At 34.3% G+C, this 20,396-nt stretch overlaps 1 protein-coding gene across 1 annotated transcript in view; it reads right to left on the reverse strand.

Moving 5' to 3' along the window:
• Positions 1-2,678: 2,678 nt before the first annotated feature.
• LOC123548926 (ubiquitin carboxyl-terminal hydrolase 10-like) overlaps positions 2,679-20,396 on the reverse strand; it is a 29,937-nt gene continuing 12,219 nt past the window's right edge. The window contains exons 8-15 of the mRNA XM_045336579.2: positions 18,493-18,590; positions 16,922-17,030; positions 16,400-16,527; positions 14,570-14,695; positions 14,126-14,218; positions 13,339-13,483; positions 8,989-9,054; positions 2,679-8,475 (exon numbers count right to left, since the gene is read on the reverse strand). Of these exons, the coding sequence (XP_045192514.2) occupies positions 8,288-8,475; positions 8,989-9,054; positions 13,339-13,483; positions 14,126-14,218; positions 14,570-14,695; positions 16,400-16,527; positions 16,922-17,030; positions 18,493-18,590 (953 nt within the window). The 3' untranslated portion in view covers positions 2,679-8,287. The remainder of the gene's footprint in view (positions 8,476-8,988; positions 9,055-13,338; positions 13,484-14,125; positions 14,219-14,569; positions 14,696-16,399; positions 16,528-16,921; positions 17,031-18,492; positions 18,591-20,396) is intronic.

The raw sequence follows: 20,396 nt of genomic DNA on the forward strand, positions 1-20,396 counted from the left end.
CTCATCCATGACCCCTTTGACCTGATATGTATGTTGGCCACAATGTATCAAAAAAAGATTATAAGATTCTTTCACTGGTTGTAGGTGCAGATGGGAATTTCCGGCCTCGAGGGTAACTGTTCAGGCAGTAACGAGGTTCCTACCGAGTTACCGCCTAAACAGTTACCCGAGAGCCGGATATTCCCATCTGCACCTAAAACCAGTGACAGAATCTTTTTCTTGCATACCGATATCAAGATATAATAATAACAAGAGCTGTCGGATGACAGCGCGCTCGACTATTCGAAGAATTGATGGGGTCAAAATATTTCCATAGATTTTCAGACAAAAGAAAAAAATGGATTAAGCAAAAAATGTTCCCTGATTTGTGGATTTCTACGGTGCCCCTAAAGTGACATGTTACACACTTTTTTCCAATTAAGTAATGTGAGACTTTTTTTATTTCGTTTAAACGAGTCCTTACAGGTCAGAGACCACCAATTCAAACAACTATCCTCGCCCTAAATAAGTTATTTCGTTTAAACGAAATCATTTTGTTTAAACGAAATAGTTATTTCGTTTAAACGAAATGATTTCGTTTAAACGAAATGATTTCGTTTAAACGAAATAACTTATTTCGTTTAAACGAAATGATTATTTCGTTTAAACGAAATAAGTTATTTCGTTTAAACGAAATCATTTCGTTTAAATGAAATCATTTTGTTTAAACGAAATAAAAATAATCATTTCGTTTAAACGAAATAACTTATTTCGTTTAAACGAAATCATTTCGTTTTAAACGAAATAACTTATTTCGTTTAAACGAAATCATTTCGTTTAAACGAAATAAAAAAAAGTCTCACATTACCTAACTGGAAAAAAAGTGTGTAACATGTCACTTTAGGGGCACCGTAGATTTCGATTAGTCTTGCACTAAATGGCAATGAGTGCCCATGATGGCAAATATGTTATTAAGTTATATGTTAGGTAAAATATGGACTTGTATGAAAAATTTAACTAATTTCCAAGTCCAAAAAGGGTCATAATTCAGTCAAAATAGTTGACAGAATTATGTATACTTGCCTACAGATGGAAATCGTGTTGATATACTAGTGTTAAAAGTTTCAAAGCCACAGTTCAAATAGTTTTGACAAAAATTTCAAAGTCCAAAAAGGGCCATAATTCAGCCAAAATAGTTGTCAGAGTTATGTACTCTTGCCTACAGTTGGAAATCATAATGATAAACAAGTGTTTAAAGTTTAAAAGCCATATGTCAAATAGTCTTGACAAAACATGCACATATACGAAAACAGAACCAATTTCCAAGTTCAAAAAGGGCCATAATTCAGCCAAAAAAGATGACAGAGTTATGTACTCTTGCCTATTGATAGAGACTATAATACTGAACAAGATATAAAATTTTCAAAGCCATTTATCAAACACTTTACACAAAATATAAACTGGTACGAAAAACTTAATCAAGATTTCTAAGTCAGAAGGGGCCATAATTCAGCCAAAATGCTTGATGGAGTTATGTACTCTTGTCTACAACTTGACATGGTGATGGTAAACAAGTGTTGAAAGTTTCAAAGCTTTATCTCAAAAGACTTTGTGAAAATGTAGACTGGTACGAAAAACTTAACCAAGATTTTTAAGTCAAAAAGGGGCAATAATTCAACCAAAATGCTTGATGGAGTTATGTACTCTTGCCTACAACTGGACACGGTGATGGTAAACAAGTGTTGAAAGTTTCAAAGCTTTACCTCAAAAGACTTTGTCAAAATATGAACTGGTACGAAAAACTTAACCAAGATTTCTAAGTCAAAAGGGGCCATAACTCAGTCAAAATGCTTGACAGAGTTATGTACTCTTGCCTATAACTGGACATGGTGATGGTAAACAAGTGTTGAAAGTTTCAAAGCTTTATCTCAAAAGACTTTGTCAAAATGTGGACTGGTACGAAAAACTTAACCAGGGTGTGACGCCGACGCCGACGCCGACACCGACGCCGACGCCGTGGTGAGTAGGATAGCTCTACCTCTTCTTCGAATAGTCGAGCTAAAAATAAAATCAATAGAACGGCTTTCTTTTTAGAACTATTTCTTATAGTAGCGTATTTAAACATAGCGCGGGAAACCAACGTCCGTAAACAGGAAAGACGTCATGAAGTTTCAAAAACAAATAACAACGTTAAGATCCGGTTTTGATGTATCAGTTGCAGCTTAACGTTATGATTTTTTGATAAAATAACGTGTTTTGAATCGAGAAATATACCATCAGGAATAAAAAGGAACTGTCAAGGTATTGGATTTTTATTCCGTTTTCTTAAATAAAATATAAATTACTACATAAATCGTAGTTCGAAATACGTCATTTAAAGCACGAGAGTACACTTTCCAGCACCAGTAAAAACACCGGAAATCCCCGTCTGATATGCAAGAATACATTTTCTTTTTAAGTATGGGAAGCTTTCATCTCAAAATATGACAGAAATGACCCAGGCAAGAAAGGAAGTCTTCAAAGCTTTTTTTTATGGTTAGCTAATAATTCTGACTAGTTCTTTTGGGGTGAAGATGTTTGAATTAATGTTGACAACAGATTTATATATAATGGACCTTTGGTTCAGGTGAGTTTAGCCTACTATATGTTCCCTTTGAACTATACAAACCCAAAAACATAATAAACACATGGTGTTGGTAACCATTATATAACTTTCTACTACAAGTAACTGCATTCAAATTGACTGTAAAATGCATTTATACAGCAGAATAAACAGAGCAACTATATGTTCTTTTTGTTTCATAGAAAAATACTTTAACATTCATGACATAATGTAATAATAAATTAATTTTAAAAAAAAAGAAATAAACATAAATTTATAACAGGTTCTTGCAAAAATGCAAAAACAGTGTCAAGCATGTGTTAATATCTATAAAACAAATATAAATGTTAAATAGTTTAACAATATTATGTAAGTCTAGTTTCTATTCATTTACATAAACACTTTTATAACCTAACCTATTAAGTTTCTATAACAAAGATTAAATGGAAGTTTTGCTGTCTTTCTCAGAAACTCGAAAAGGTTATAACGTAACTTTTGACGTTGACTTGTTTTGTAGCCATCTTAATTTCTTCAAAAAAACATCAGCACAAACAGTGGATTATCTATGCTACCACAAGTTTGCAAAACTTATCTAAAATAATGAAATAAGCTAATGTTGATTTGCTGACTTGGGTTTTATGACACACTATTACCATACAGATTAAATGGCTCCAAAAAGAAGCATTCATTTAAAGCAAAATAAACAAGCAAATTCGATGAACTGGAATCCCCCGCCGAAAGGGTCAGAGTTGAGGAACGGCAAAAAAATATAACCAGCAAAAAGTTAAGGATGTTACCAAGAAGCAAATAATTTCATTAGTCAAAATCAAATTAAAAGAAAATGAATGGTTTGTTTAGGTGGGGGGTGGGGTGAGGATACAACAGTTTACATGTTGATTATAAATATTGATAGAAAACAAAAAATGAAAAATTGGGGGGGGGGGGGGAGGTGACCAAGGTAAGGTGGTGACCAGGTGTAGGTACATAACATCACATGTTTATAATAAATGTTCATGGAAAAGAATGAAAGAAGTTTAATGAAATTCTTCCAATTAGTTGGTTTGTTATATACAGATCTGTGGATTTTTAAACAATTAAAGGGCAATAACTATATGGAAAATTGACCAATCGAAAAAAAACTTGAAGGGCATCATCGCAGTATCTTGGTTCATGTCTATTTCAAGTTTGATGAAATTCTACCTGCTAGTTACTGAGAAATGGCTGCAGACGGACATTTTTCATTAAATCAAGGGCAATAACTCCGAGGGAAATTGACCTATCAAAAAAAAAACTTGACAGGCATCAGCGCAGTATCTTGGTTCATGTCTATTTCAAATTTGATGAAATTCTACCTGTTAGTTACTGAGAAATGGCTGCAGACGGACATTTTTTATTAAATCAAGGGCAATAACTCTGAGGGAAATTGACCAATCAAAAAAAAAACTTGACGGGCATCATCGCAGTATGTTGGTTCATGTTTATTTCAAGTTTCATGAAATTCTACCAAGTAGTTACTGAGAAATGGCTGCGGACGGACGGACGGACGGACTGACGGACAGACAACGCCATTTCAATACCCCCCTCCCGATTTCATCGGCGGGGGATAAAAATATAAGGTACAGAATCAAGACTTTCACACCTGATGGCATTACAGAGATACAGCAAGCCCAAATGTTAAGACCCCATTAGTCAACCCTTACAATCACACAAGGATTAGGAATAAACAGTGATTCAAATTCTTTTCATAAATGAATTGTCCTAGAACAAAAGCAACTAACCCTCATCATGCTGGACACGATGGATTCTGCCTTTGCGACCAATGTAGATTATGAAGGAAGACCCCCAGGTGCCCCTGTGAGCATGGTTTCCGGCCCAGGCAGACACCTTGATAGAACCACTGACCTTCATAAGCCAGCTGGATGGCTTCCTCACATTCTACCTCACCCCAAGCAAGGTTTCAAACCTGCATCAGTGAGGGGCAGGTAAGTCGTAGCCATTGCCCGTAACCATTCAGCCAAGAAGGCCCCTGAAGAATATAACTGGTCTATAGCAAAACCGAGTAAATAACTTACTATGTTCTGAATTTAAATTTCTCAGAGGGAATGAAATCCTAAACATAAGCCTAGCCATACAAGTAGGAAAGCCCAACCTCTCTCAACCACAAAAAAATTCTTTTATAAATATTATGACATTTAGTGTGATCTAACGATACAAAACCAGGGAATTAAGGGAAAACATTCCAACATATAAATGCTTATTCAAATACAAAAAAAAAAAAATATGTAAAATATTGAAAATATAAGTAAACTTTTCTCTCCTTACATTTAACTTTTCCTCCTCTCCTTACTCACAATAATACAATAAAACAATATGCTTAAGTTAACAATTACGACCAAGTCAATAATAAATCACCTCAGCATCATAATATTTAGTTATATTCTCACAGAATACCTGAAAATGTCCCTTTTAACACTTTCTTTCAAAAAATGCAAATTTGCATTTGCATTTATATACAATAACAAATCATACAATATTTGAATTTATATACAATAACAAGTCATATAATACAATAATCATTACAGTCCTTAATCAAACTGATGTCTGTTTACAGTTTAAAGAATATTCAACATGAAATAACTGGACTGCTCTGTTTAAATCAGGTCAATTATTTTACACAGGGTTTATACATATTACACCTTTTGCACCTTGGGCTTTATATTACTATCATGCACAAGACGAGTTAAATACACATTACTCTACATGTGATATATACATCTCAGCATTATAAATACGGAACCTACCACAAGACTTACTTTACCATAAGGATCATACTTATATTTTTTTGCCTCAAGAGTTATACAGTTTCAATAAGAATATATCATTTCCTTCCAACTTCTCTAAATATCATTCACATGAAGATTTAACAATAGCTGATGGCCCAATTTTGCTATGCTAACATACAAAATAGATTGACCAAGTTTCATCTCCATTACATAACGTATTTAATTCTTAGACAAGAGAAAAGAATATACAGTAAAAATTCCTCTGGGATTGTTATGGGACAAAAACTGTCTATAAAGAGCATTGTGAGATACATTACAGCAAATTTAGCTCTTATCTACCACATTCCCATGGGTCAAGCTGCTCAAAGAATATCTATAACACTGTAACATACACAAGTTTATGCAATCTGACAAGGGATCTTACTGAAACTATTGTTCAGCTTATAGACAGAGCCATTAAACGGCACATCTTATCAGTGCAGACCTACTGTTGAATACAACTGGTGGGAACAGTTCTTTTATCCTCGTAACATTTCCATACTCCATATACCCAAAACTTTAGCATCTCTTTACACAATATGAATGCCTGTGTTTCATTTTTGTTAATATCGTCTCACATGAATTTATGTGTTAAAATTTAGACCATAAAGATTATGCAAAGTGGGCATTTTGCCATCAATGTGATGTTGGCGCAACAAGCAGTATGTGTTAATACCACCTTTTGTCCAAAGATTGCTCTAGCGGAATAAATGTTCCCTAATCTCTTGTGACCCAGTTTAAATTTTCTGAAAACTCATGAGTACCATGTAAACTACACTTTCCCATCTATTTTTACATAAACACAGGAATCCATGAAAAAACCCCATTTTTGCAATCTTACCTTAATTGAAGCAATAATGTTAGACAGAAACATCTTTCAAATAATTTAGACAAAAGCACAGAATAAAACAGCCCATGTTATCACATCCTGCAGCTCATCACCAATTTTGGAGTGTTCAAAAGACACACTACATGCAATGCTATAAATAATTTTGATTATAATGTATCTTTTACATAAAACAGGAGATAGCAGCTATTTCTTGACTGCTACAACTAGGTTGCCAGACTTCACCAACAGAGCATATAATGATACTTTCACATAAATAGGTCTGTCTTAACACAATTGATTATAAATCTGACAAAGCTAACGTTCAACTTAGGAAGCTGTCATAAGACAGCACCCTAACCTATCTGAAGCCCTTCTAGTACCTAATACTTGGTTTTTACATAAAAACTGACTTGGGTAAGGGGCATAATTCTGCCAAAATGTAAATAAGAGTTATAAAACTTGCCATGTGATCATCTCAAGATGCCAAATGTGTGTCGATAATCTGAAAACATTTGGTGAAGTAGTTCCTGAGAAATAAGCTTACATGCAAAACTTTCTTAAAAAGAGGTATAATTCTAACAAAATAAAAGCTAGAGTTATGTAATTTGCCCTGTGAAGTCATCTCATGATGCCAAAGGCATGTGTGAAGTTTGAAAACATTTGGTCTCATATAGAGAAACCTGCTTACATGCAAAACATAAACTAAAATTTCTAAGATATAATTCTGACAAAATCAAAACTAGAGTTACCTAAAATGTGATGTGGTCATCTCACCATATCAAATGTATATCCAAAAGCATCTGGCCAGGTAGTTTTAGAGAAACCTGCTGACATGTAACACTTTTTGACATAAACGCAGATGCTAACAAAAGGGTAACAAGAAAGAGGTATTTAATACAAGCTTATAGCTAACTCCTCAATCCTATGTTTGTATGTAATACACATTTGAAAATAAATATTGTTTAAACCAAAAAGGGTAACAACAAAAACACTATTTGGAAAAAAAATTCAATTGTCAAACTAAAATGCAAATCTTTGCACATAAGAAAATTCATGAATAACATATAGTATATATGCAGAACAGTAACTAGTATCATTCTGATTTTCTTCTTTAGTAGAACACATATATTCTAGATGAATTGTTCTACAAAGTAATATTTAAAGTGCACAAAACTGTTGTTTTCTACTGAGTGTAGAAGTCACTTGCCCTGAAAATGCTGCATTTCATCCATATATTATTTTATGTGTTTATAATTAACACTATATTTTATCACTGTCCTCTGTACAGAGTGATTTCAGTTCAACATGCAAATCTCTGCATGTTTTCAACATACATGTACATTGCATTTCCTTCTATCTACAGAAAGTAACATTCTGCGCTTCACAGTCTCATTAACAGCTTTATTCTACACACATCAAATGACCTTATTTCAGTCAATCTAAAAACTTCCCCCTTACCCCTTGTTATCAATAAAAGCTGCTAACACCCGTTTATTAAATCCCCTAACATCTGTCAATGAAAACTGCTAACAGCTTTCTTAATCAGCTACTAAAGAACTTAAACTCACAAACGGTGACCCGCTCACTTAATTTATCACAATCTAGTTAATCCGTTCAGCTTTCTAATGAAAACAATAACCCATGGCATAGGAAGTCCGCTTTCAGTAGACAATGTTTCCCTTTTCTGCACTAAATTCTCCACTGCAAGAACTTGCTCCTCTGTATTGTGTCAGTGAAACATTCTTGCATATATACAAGAAACAAGATCAAACTGTACTCAATTCACTGACTGAAAACTATTCTTTCCGAGCATTCTTGTCTTAAATAACACGATATTACTCAGAATCTACACAATTCTCTACTGGAATTGCAAGTCATTTTTTCTCATTAGCTCATAATAGTTTCTGCACAATAATTTGCACAGAATATTTCTTTTTCACAGAAGAAATTACCCTGTCCCTGTCAGGTATATAACTATTGTATATCACTAGTGGCTGTCGAGCCTTCTATAGTACAGTAGGTTACTAGGTACGGAACACGCGGAGGCAAGTACCACTAGTGGCTGTCGAGCCTTCTGTAGTACAGTAGGTACGGAACACGGGGTGGCAAGTACTTCAGCACCGACAGGGCAGTCACAGTTTTCACCTGGCTGTCGTCACTGTTCACCCAGCCATTAATTCCAGGATGGAATACATTTGTGGTGTAGTGTCCCCCTGTAGCCTTCTTTCCATGATGGTAAACAACTAAATGAAGAAATGATACATTCTGATTAAATTTTGCTACATCTTTCTCTCTTAGCACTTAATGAAACACATGAATGGTAATGGTAATGATTTTAATAAATGTCCCACGTCTTGAGCAACTGCAGGACAAGTTCTGTTAATAATTTTCTTTTCTCAAAGTGACCCATTCTTCATAAACATAAGAACTCTGTAACCAAGCTTACAGAAGACAAAAATAAGTGTGATGTTTAAAAACAAGAATTTGTATTAAATTGATATATTTACATACATGTTGAAAGCTATAAATCTTGTTTCTATTTTCTTCTTTCAGTCAAAGTTGACATATTTCAGGCCATATGGCTACTTTCCAATCTTAAAAGCCTGACGAGACCAAGCTGCCTCTCTGGGCAGCAACGGCAAGCACTTATGTAGACTGTCATCTCTGGTTTCCTTATATAATGACCTGAACAGGGCTTGAACCAAGAGTAATAAAGCTAAATGCAAAAGTTATTGGAACTGGTGTTTACGACTTACCTGCAAATAACTTGTATGATCTCTGGTGTAATGTAAGCTTGCTACGAGCATTTGGAGACAGCAAGTCTGGAAGTATTCAAATAAAACAACAATATAAATTATGAATAAACCTTCAATATCAGTTTTCCAGCTTATAATGCCATTTTCAAGATCACATATAGGTAAAACTGTCCACCTTCCTCAAGACATTCTGGATAACTTCCTAGCATCAAAAAATTGTACTATTAAGATCTGAAGATTTTAAGTAAGCGATTGACCTTCACCCCTTTGTCAACAGGATATAAGTCTAAACAGACTTATAAACTTGAAATTACTTCAACTCTTGTTTTCATTCTTTAGCTGTGTTAAAGCGTCTGTGTAGTGGAATTACTTTTGGATATGCAAAACGTTTTAACAAAAGGATACTTATAAACCCAATTAAATGAATGAAAGCACAACCAGCTGCTCCAAAGCCAATTTTTAATGACAAGTATTGATACAAGATATGTGAAACATCCTATAAATAGATGTGATCCTCTGCCTCAGATGAAGTGTTATGTATTACTTTTAATCAGACATATAAAACTCTTTCAAAAAAATTTAATGCTGTAACACATTTTAAACAATACAATGAGCCCACTGCAGCACAACATTTATTCTACTTAAGGTAGCACACAATATTGCCTACCAAATCTGCAGAAGCATTAATATCTCTTAGAATTGGAGAATAATGTCCACAGTGTAATGAATGTAAATTGCCCAATCAATCTTTTTGTTTATACAGGAAAACCCTAGATTAAAATGACATCTTTCATCATGCAAAAAAAATGACAATGTAATCAGTTAAAGTAATCCCCTCAGCTACCATGTAATACTTAATTTGTAACTGATCATGTATTGATGTGTTAAGTGCATATCTCCTAAAAGATCTACTTTTCATTTGGGAAAGATCCGAAGATCTTGGCCACATTTCCAGTAAAAATGACTACTTTACTTCTGTAAGTTTGGCTGAAAATCTATTATAGGTGTAAATACCTATGTCAACTACTGTAAAATCATTTAATTTCGTAGGCATTAAATTTCGTGGTTTTGGTCAAAACAGCAGTTTCGTGGGGATACAAATTCGTAGACTTCAACTTTTGATCATAAAATGAATGGGAATTTTACTTGTCCGTTGGGCTTAAATTTCGTGGACTGACTACCACGAAATCCACGAAAAAATTAGTCCCCCACAAATACTTATGATTTCACAGTATATTTGGCTTATGCATAGATCATCTGTTTAAGACTTTTAACTGCTTTTCTTAATTTCTATCACTTTTACTTTTACCATCTCTGCAAAAATTTTGTCTTTGCTGTACTTACCACCTACAATTTGAGGAGTAAAGAGGCAAAAATGAATAAACTAAACGCTTCTCCTATGAGCCCAAATATTGGGTAAAAAATACAGGAAGTATAAAGCAGACTAGACAAACTACTTTACTAACACAAAATTAGAAAGGCCTTCAAAAAATTATTCAATAAGAAAAAAAAAACATTCCTTTTCTTTCTTGCCTGAATGATAACTGTAACAATATCCTTGCAGAGTCAAGGTAACTATTGAGGCTTTTCTTTTGCTTACTGTGAAATCTGTAATATTTGTGGGGGGAGTATTTTTGTGGATTTCATGGTTCAAAGATCCCAACAAACAAACATAATTTCTTCGTAATTCCTTTTCAAAATTCAAAACTACAGGATTTCATCCCCAGGAAATCGAATGAAATCATAGTATTCAAACATAAAACTGTTGTTCTAGTCACTTTTCCGCTGGGTTCCAAGAGGAGAGTAAAACGTGTGTTAACAGAGAGATTCTCGTGCTCACATGCTGTTAAATCACCTTAATATTATATAAGTGCATTCTGTGACAAAGCATGAATGTATTATGGCCCAAAAAATGGGTAATTCAAAAGGAAATGATATCAACTTACTAAAACAACGCAGACATTCTCACGCATTTCACAGAAGTTTAATGACGTTGAGGGATATATATTCATTTATTAGTTTTTACACGTTTTGTGTCAGAATAGCCTTAGCCCATGTTCATTTCCTGTTATAACATCTTCAGAATGAACATTGGCTTTCCAAGATAGGATCTTCTGAATGTGAATGTGAAACCATTTATCTTCTTTATACGTATGCACTTACAATTTCACATCCTTTACACATTTAACTCTCAAGTTTACAAGTAATAACTTGCCTCTTAACTAATACTGTTTCAGTAAAGCTGAACCCTTTAACTTATAACAGCTAAAAACAAGAGTTTTCCATAAAGATAATTGTTTATTGTATTTTGTAAACTATTTAAAATATCTTTTAACACGTTAGAGCAGTGTAAAACTACTGATAAATATGCCATTTTCACCTTTTTCAGTTGACTGTCAGTTCAATTTTATTTTTTTAAAGATAATTAACTTCATCAATCAATTTAATGGCTTGAGAATAGCTATACAGCTAAAAATGATTTACTTCCAGCACTTATTTCTCGTTAATTCATTGTAAGACGAGGTGCTGGGAAAAATCTGTGTTGTTCATTAAACTGAAACAAGGACAATAATTTAAGTGGTGAAATTTAACCTTTAGCCTGCTGGCGGCAAATGATTTTGCCTTTGCGATCAGTGCAGGCTGCTCATGGTCTACACTGTTCGCTATTTGGTTAGTAAATTTTCAATGAACACCCCTTTTAAGGCCGTAATTAAGGAACTGTTTGTTTGTGGTAACACGACCCAAAATTTTTTTTGTGGGTAGGTAGGTAAGGAATTTTTTTTTCTGCATGTAATCATATTGGGGTTGGGGGGGGAATTTCAAATGACTGAAGAAAAAAAAAGTTGGGTTGCAGCGATTTTCACAGGTAGGTTGTGTTACCGCAAACAAATGTTTTTTTTAAATGATAGTCTAATAATAAATGGTAGTGCCCAAACTGAATGATAGACCAGTACATTTTAGAAATACAGCAAGGAAAAGGCAAACCTGTAGACAGATTAAGACTTCTTTAGAGGAAATTCAATGTGTCCTCCTGCTCCTCTTATCTGACACAATCTGACATAAACGCAAATCAGCCATGGCTACATATTACAGTGACTTGTTCCCATGGGCATAGACAAAATATTTAATATGATCCTTAAAGAGTGATCATTCTAGAAAATCTTGGAAACTACAATTATTAGAATGTCAAACATACTGCCATTTCGCAACATGAAAAGACGAGACAATTGGGGGTTCATTATTTGTTTGCACTACAATATTAAGCATTAATATATATTAAACTGAGTATATATTACCAAGTGTATTCAATGTACTCTTAAAATTGCTCACATTATTTCCATGAAAAATAAATATTGACCATTTAAACTTAATAATCAGTAAACAATTATTTCCTCATCATGTAACTACTTCCCATAATTTACACAAAAATTGAATGGCGTAGTTTCAGGTTGCACATTACAGAGCAATATTCCTTGTGCAAATGAATTTCAATTTGAAATTAAGAGCTACAGTTATCATTTGTAATATTTTTTGTGAAATGCAAAACCGCATAGGATTTATAGCAGATTACATTATAAACGATTATGATTTCAGCAGGGAGAAATGAGTTGGGCCATTTTAATATCTGGAATATTCAACCAATGTTAAAAAGCTGAACATTTTAAAACACATATTAACTTAGAATAGTCTGTTGTGGCCTGTATTAAGAAGTGAGAATACTGAAGTTCGAAACTTCTGCAGATGTACATTTATACCACTACAATATTTTAGCTAAACAGAACTTTTTTTCTATATATTTTTAACACAAGTAGAAATATACATTTGAGCCGCGCCATGAGAAAATCAACATAATGGGTTTGCGACCAGCATGGATCCAGACCAGCCTGCGCATCCACGCAGTCTGGTCAGGATCCATGCTGTTCCCTTTCAAAGCCTATTGGAATTAGAGAAACTGTTAGCAAACAGCATGGATCCTGACCAGACTGCGCAGATTGGTCTGGATCCATGCTGGTAGCAAAGCCACTATGTTGATTTTCTCATGGCACGGCTCATTTGTTTTGCCGAGTTTTATGTTACAATGACACAATCATAAGGCATATGGCACAGCTTTCAATGGCAGAAGAAGTAGCTAAGCCATCAATATGGGCATTATTTCAGGCATCGGAGGGCGCCTGATGGTCTCTTCACATGAAAAGAATTCTACGTCCCATGTGGGGTTTCACACAAACAAAGATGAAGGGCAAGTGACGAAAAGTAAAGTTAGCAATCTTAATAACTTGGCAACAGAGGCTCCCCTCCGACACCCATCTCCCCTACCCCCTCCAAAAACAAGTAATAAAAATAGCTAACCTTTGGTGATTTCCAGTTCAATACCATAGTCTACTTTCTTCATGAGTTTCTGTGATCCACCATCTTTGTTATATACAAAACATTTCAAGTGTAGAATAAGGACTGGGGGCAGTTCTTCCAAACTTAGTTTCTTCATCACCTCAACCTATTATACATACAGGCAGTTGAAATTTCAGGAACAATTTTTTTTGTAACAATATGTAGCTTTTCTTAGAAGCTGAAATTCAGGGTTGTGCCAGACTTAAGAAATATTAGACCAATTCAACAGACAAGGGGATACAACTCTTACACACACATAGAAATAACAGCTGGAGGAGTTACTTCAAAATGACATTTGTCAGAAGACATTATGTTGGGTTTATGTCAAAGCAACACAGTCAGGTCATATGACAACCTCCCAGTCATGAGAAGGAAGATCTTAGGTGCTCCTTAGGCACGAACGGGCATCTGCATAGAACCCCCCAGCTAGGGGACTTTCTCACACGAAGACCCAAGCAGTGCTCGAATCTACAGAAGTGAGCTGACAGTAATTTAAAGTCACTATTTGTAATCACTTGACCAGAAACCTCTTGAAGTTAAAAACACAACATAGTGAAAACTTTTCAACAGGATGAATTTCTGTGAAAATCTATATCTTAGTCCCAGTAAATATATTAAAACGCAACAACTCCATTTCCTTACTTCTGCCGATGTTACCACTACATTAAACAACATGTATCATCTAGTCACATGATTGTATTGCGTGTTGCAATTACTTCGTCTTTGCACAAGTGTGTAAGAAAATCACCTCAGAATTTGTTTTTGAGCAGGTGTATCCACTGACTGGTTCCTTGCTGACAAGACCCTCAAGTGCGTCCTTCACATTCCAAACTTTTTCAGACTGGATAAAATATCATTTTAAGAATATATCAATACAAAGTTCAATACTACATTTACATGTATTAAACCAAGTTTTTCAGAAACCTGAAAGATCAAATGAAAATGTAACAATTTCCTTGTATTATTTCAAAATATAGATGTCCAAGTTTGCGTTGCCTACGACTGATAAATTTATCATTAAATAAGTAAGTGAAACTCTATTGAGAAAAGACAATAGTGATAGGCCACACAAATAGCCTATATAAACTCAATGTTAGCCTATATAAACTCAATGTTACATACACAGTCATGGAAATTTCTTTAATACCAGTTTCTTTTTTTCTCCTAAACAACAGATCTGATTTCTACAAACCTGTATATCCAGCTGCAATGTAAAGAAAGGTTCCAGCGTGGCTGTTTCTTTTGCTGTAGACTTGTAAACCGCAGACCTCACCATCCCAGCAAATATGTCTGCTATAGGTGTCTTAGCAAAATTGGCCTGAAATGTTCCATACATACACATCAATTTCTGTTAAAAGATACAAATTTATTTACAAGACCATCTTCAACACAGAAGAACTAGGTTAAAATACACACAAGCTGAATAAATGATTCAGTCCTCTGTTTGCCTTTGTAAGCTCAATTCCAAGAAAAGTATCAATTCAATACCTGATATATGTATCTGAACAGCATATTGTTGTGAAATACAGTTTCTAAGCTAAGTAGACTGTCATCTGTATCTGAATTTTATCATTAAATTAAACCTTGACACATTTTTGTACACTAGAAAATGACCATATAAAACATCAGACACTAGCGACGTAAAACATCTAAATTTTATATCAAATTTGCCCATTTTTATCTTTAATACTTCAAACTGAAGGTAGCCCATTTTGCCAAACATTACATTCCTCAGATTCACTGTGGGGAATCACATGATCAATATAATCTCTAAACCAAAATTAGTTTAGGAATAATATGGGATAATATTGAAGCAACTTTTGCTGTAAATCTAAAATATAGCCAATCATATGGCAACATAGATGTATCCTAAAACTACATAGATTTCAATCACAATCACCTTCTGATTATCTGGAACACTTCAAGAAACTGAGACTTCTTATTTCCCTTAGTGTTTGTAATTACAGGATATCTATCATTATTGTCAACTTCATAATAACTTAACAATTTTCATTAGTCATATGTTAGGCTATGTTTAAATTTCATATCTTATCATGATAGGAAATTTATTCATGTTCTTCAAAATCAGGGTTCGAATTTAAGCTCGCATACTCGCGAAATGCGAGTGCAAATTTCAAACTGTGAGGTGAGATTTCTGACACCAGCATTTTTTTGCGAGTGAAAAATTTTTGCCGAATAATGTGCATTTCTAACGGTCGTCCTGATCTTACACTGTTCTTTCTTTATTAACTCGCGGTCATTGCAGCGCACTGTCATTTGCAGAACGAATTTCGGAGCACTCTTTCATCTTTCGTCGTAAACGGAAGTTTACACTCCATACATGTCCCGTGCGCATGTCTTTTCAACTGCTGACAAGTTCCTGTGCCAATTTTGATGACGTTTACCACATCCGGTGGGTTTTTTGGTAATCTATAATAAGTTACTATTTATATAGCGCAAATACGATTGGCTGGACTTGTCACGTGGATGTTTGTGTTAATGTTCTAATAAAGTGACAGGTCGCGGAAAATGCAAGTTGTTTTTTCATTTAGCAAGTTAAAAAAAATACCATTTGCGAAAAAATGCAAGTAGAAAATCTGGCTAAATTCGAACCCTGAAAATATAACTTTGGTTTAGAGATTATTTTGAACATGTGATTCCCAACAGTGAGATTGAGGCTAGCAAAAGTTGTAAGTAACAGTATGAACAATATACTTAATATTCAGTCGTTTGTAACAATCAAATGACATAGACTGTCGTAACATGTCTCCATTGATCAAACTAATTCTTATAACTAATATATACATTTTATTTAAAACTGCAACTTAAATGTTATGGCAATAAAATAACCAACTTAAATGTAATGGCAATACAATAGCCATTTTACCATGACCCAGGATAAGATTTCTCTTCATCGTAACTAAAACCTTTCCTTCATGAAACAGTACAAGAAACCGACTTTTTCTGAAGTAACATCTTCCTCAGTTCAAAATTATTCGCAGAAGACACCTGATAGACATACCCTTCTAGTAAGAACAGATTTTTTCTTGGGTCCAACTTGTTCCCAGCTATCCTCTGGTTCCCCTTCTATCTCATCACCTTCAGCATGAACATAACCATTCATGTAACTATCTTCTGACTCAACAGATTCTGAGAAAAAAGCCAAAACACTAAAAGATAGAATGAACTCTGAATGAAGTCTCATTGCATTACAACCTATTCCCAAACTGGAGCACAATTCAAACATAAACGTTATCGAGCATTTACTTTTGATACAGTGCGTATATGCATGTCCAAGACTTTATCAGTCTTCCACAATTTATGACACTTCTACTAATGCTAGTGCAATACTGACCTTCCATTATCAAGCATTGCTTGCATATGTAGATGGTTGATTAAAATTTCAATTTTGTACAAGATGAAGATATATCAAAAGAAGGCCAGTGCTTCTCATGTAAATGAAAAGACTTCTTATTCCATAAAACTTAGAGAAAATTAATTTGCTCTTTCCCTTATTGTATGGGGTGGGTGGACAGAAACTTACCATGCCCATCAATATTGTTTGTGTTTAGATTAACTGCTGCAGACATTTCTTCATGCATACCATCTAAAATACAGCTCAAAAATTCCTCTGCATCTTCCTGCTTACCAAGCTGTAAAAATAAAGAGTACTCAGAATAGTAGCACCTTTGTTTGTCTGTTTCATTGTCTATTTAGTCACACTAACACAATGCTGGTCATATGGCTGAACGCATGTTTAACTAAGAAACCTATCCGACATATGCAAAATAAATAGCTGGATTTAATCAGTACAAGATAATAGTGGCAATAAGCAAGACTTAAGAAATTTCCAGTTTCTTAATTTCGGACCGATTTTCACTTTTCAGACATATTCATGAAATGAAAATTAAAACTAAGAAAATGGCAATTTTTGAAAGCCTGCATACCTCCACTGTTGAGTTACAAATGTGTTACTATGCATAAATATTGTGGAAGTAATAGTGTGAGATTTTTTTTCCATTTTTGACCATGTCTCCACTGTTGTTAACCCATCGCATTAAAGCTGAATTTCAAGTTTTGTCTTGCAATGCTAAATGATTGCACAATTTGCTACTTAAGAAAAAATGTATGCTTGTACCCAAAACACACTATGCTCTGCTATAAATATATATTAGTTTAAACAATATTTTTTTTTTTTTTTTTTAAGCAACATACACATAACATGTACAACAAATTTTTACATGTCAAATACATGGATTGGAAAACAAGCTGATAGCTTACATAAATTCCTTTCCAAAAATAAATATATATTACAAATGCAACAACATTTACAAGTATAACCAACAGCTGTTAAAATTTAATACCACTGCCAATTTAATTTTAATTAAAAGCACAATAAATATCAATCACTAGAATTTTTCTGCATGGCATCATCTTTTCAGAAATTACATTCTTGCCTAAAGAGTGGGCAAAAACAAAAATATCTCAGTACTTGATCACCTAATCTTTTCCCTAGGGAAAGCTCTACCTATTCTTCATAGTCAAGCTATTGATCTTACATGTCTGTCTGTCTAAGACAGGTGTTTTACCAACTCTCAGGACAGTGCAGTTAATAAACCTCATCAACAATTCCCATGGGTTGGGAAAACCCTGCTCTACACAGGCAGGAATGCAAGATCCTTATATTCTTCCAAGAAAAATCAGATTTTGTAACATGATATGAGAGTTGGGCTGACCTACTGTGTTACAAGTGTTACCTATTTTCTTACAAGTACAAACTTATTCTTCATTTAATCTTTGTCAACTTCTCTTACATAACAGAGGTCAAGAGCTAACTGGACATACTGTCACCAGCAATACTTTTAAAAGTTTACCACCTCTATCCATTCAATGATTATGACTGACCTGACCATATCTATACTTAAGACATGACAGTTCTGTTCACAACATATTACTTTACTGTAAAGATACATGGCCCTAAAGGCAGTCTCTTTATATACAATGAACTATAATACAAATTAAGATTGTCAACTATTGTTTCTCCTTTAAAGTGATATTTTACAGGCTTTAACGTATATCATTCTATATCAGCAATGGGTAAGCTGCAGAAATTACCTTGAAATGTGGGTTGACAGCAATGGCTTGAAGCATCTTGTACACATAGACAGGCTCAAATGGTGCTCCTGGAGTGATATCCTTCACACCTTTATGACCTATAACATGTAAAATGGCATTCTTTTATTAACTGTCAAATAAATATCAGTATTTACTTCATACAAACATATGACCAATGACTCAGAACTGAGAAGAAAGTCTCAAGCTTGTATTAAAGGGTCATAATGCCTTTGTATAAAATGTGGCTGCCACTTTTTTTTTATTATGAATATAAAATATATCATTTTCTTGTTAAATCTTCAATAATTATTTTCTCATATGTTTGTAACAGATTTGAATATCCTGAAATTATAGTACAAAGAATTACTGAATCTATCTTTCTGATTACCTCCCTTTATGACAGACACTGTAAGTTCATATGTAATACAGAAAACAGTGCTTTTCTAACAGTTCAATTATGCATATTTTCTATTTGTACACCTGCTATATATGTTTAAACACAAAATTAAAAGCCTTATCAGGGGTCTAGCTAGGTCCAAATTTTTGGGAGAAGTCACTTCTCCCTCAAGCTGTTTTAGGGAGAAGTGGGGCGATTTAGGGAGAAGTGGGGAAACTTTTTCTACCGCAATGATGTTGAGTGATTTGAAAGGTGTCTGTAATTTTCTTGTTTCTTGATAAAAAAAACATTGTTGTGACCATTCATTTTCTTAGTTAGATCATTTCCCATACTGTGGTTATCCTTTTGTTACAAAATTCTGAAAAAAGTCGTTTTCAAAATTCAAGCGGATGCTATAAATGTAACAAGCCGAATTTTGGTTATATCTTGTACATGTATGAAGTGTTTATTATTAACACCGAGCAAAGAAGTAGAAGTGTATTTATTTTTTATAGCTCTTTGCACCGAGTCATTCACCGAAGAATGTCAGTATCTCACTCGAAATATAGAACTGAAAGTAAAATGTGTACAGTAATCTAGAAATACATAAATTCATCGATGGAAGTCAATTTAATGTAGTTAATACATTACATGTCGTTCTTTTATCATAGATAACAAATAATTGTGTACCATATTCTAATTAATCGCATGGTTAATCAGCAGTTTCTTTAATAAAACATTGTTTGTTTTTTTTTTTTGCACTCGAACATGTTGACAATTAACGCGAAGTGTCAAAGACGTAAACGCGGCGCTGATTGGCTTAACACAATAGACTCCGGTGTATGGGATAATTTGATTCGCTTTCACACTTCTCGGGATAATCTCGCAAGTACCTGAGGTAGGCGGAGCTTAAATTATGCTGCCGGCGTGAGTTTACACAAGACTTTGTGTATTCGACACTCATTATGACACGGTGCAAATTGTCAACAGTCTGGGTAGCAGTAATTAGCGAGTGCGGAAATCAAAGAAAATCGGGCGACTTGCATTTCGCTTTGAGGTTAGATTTGAGCGAAGTTTGAAGTTCTAGAGCGCCTATTTCGCTCAAGTCGCCCAGTCGCGAGAGCCCTGCTTATTGGACTTAAAAACATGTTAAACTGGTGTACTCCTAAATCCCACAGCAAGTTTGTTACACGTTTCTGTTAACCACTTACAAAGCATTTTACTTTAACTGTATTTTAACACAACAGAAAAACATTTATGTCACAACTAAAATGACAAGATTTTGAACTAATGGGACAACTTAGAAAATGCTTACAGATACTGGAAAAAGCACATAATGGGGAGACAAAATATTTACAATATGAGCCGCGCCATGGGAAAACCAACATAGTGGGTTTGCGACCAGCATGGATCCAGACCAGCCAGCGCATCTGCGCAGTCTGGTCAGGATCCATGCTGTTCGCCAACTGTTTCTCTAATTGCAACAGGCTCTGAAAGCGAACAGCATGGATCCTGACCAGACTGCACG

Source organism: Mercenaria mercenaria, chromosome 6, assembly GCF_021730395.1.
Source record: "Mercenaria mercenaria strain notata chromosome 6, MADL_Memer_1, whole genome shotgun sequence".
Classification (NCBI taxonomy): domain Eukaryota; kingdom Metazoa; phylum Mollusca; class Bivalvia; order Venerida; family Veneridae; genus Mercenaria; species Mercenaria mercenaria.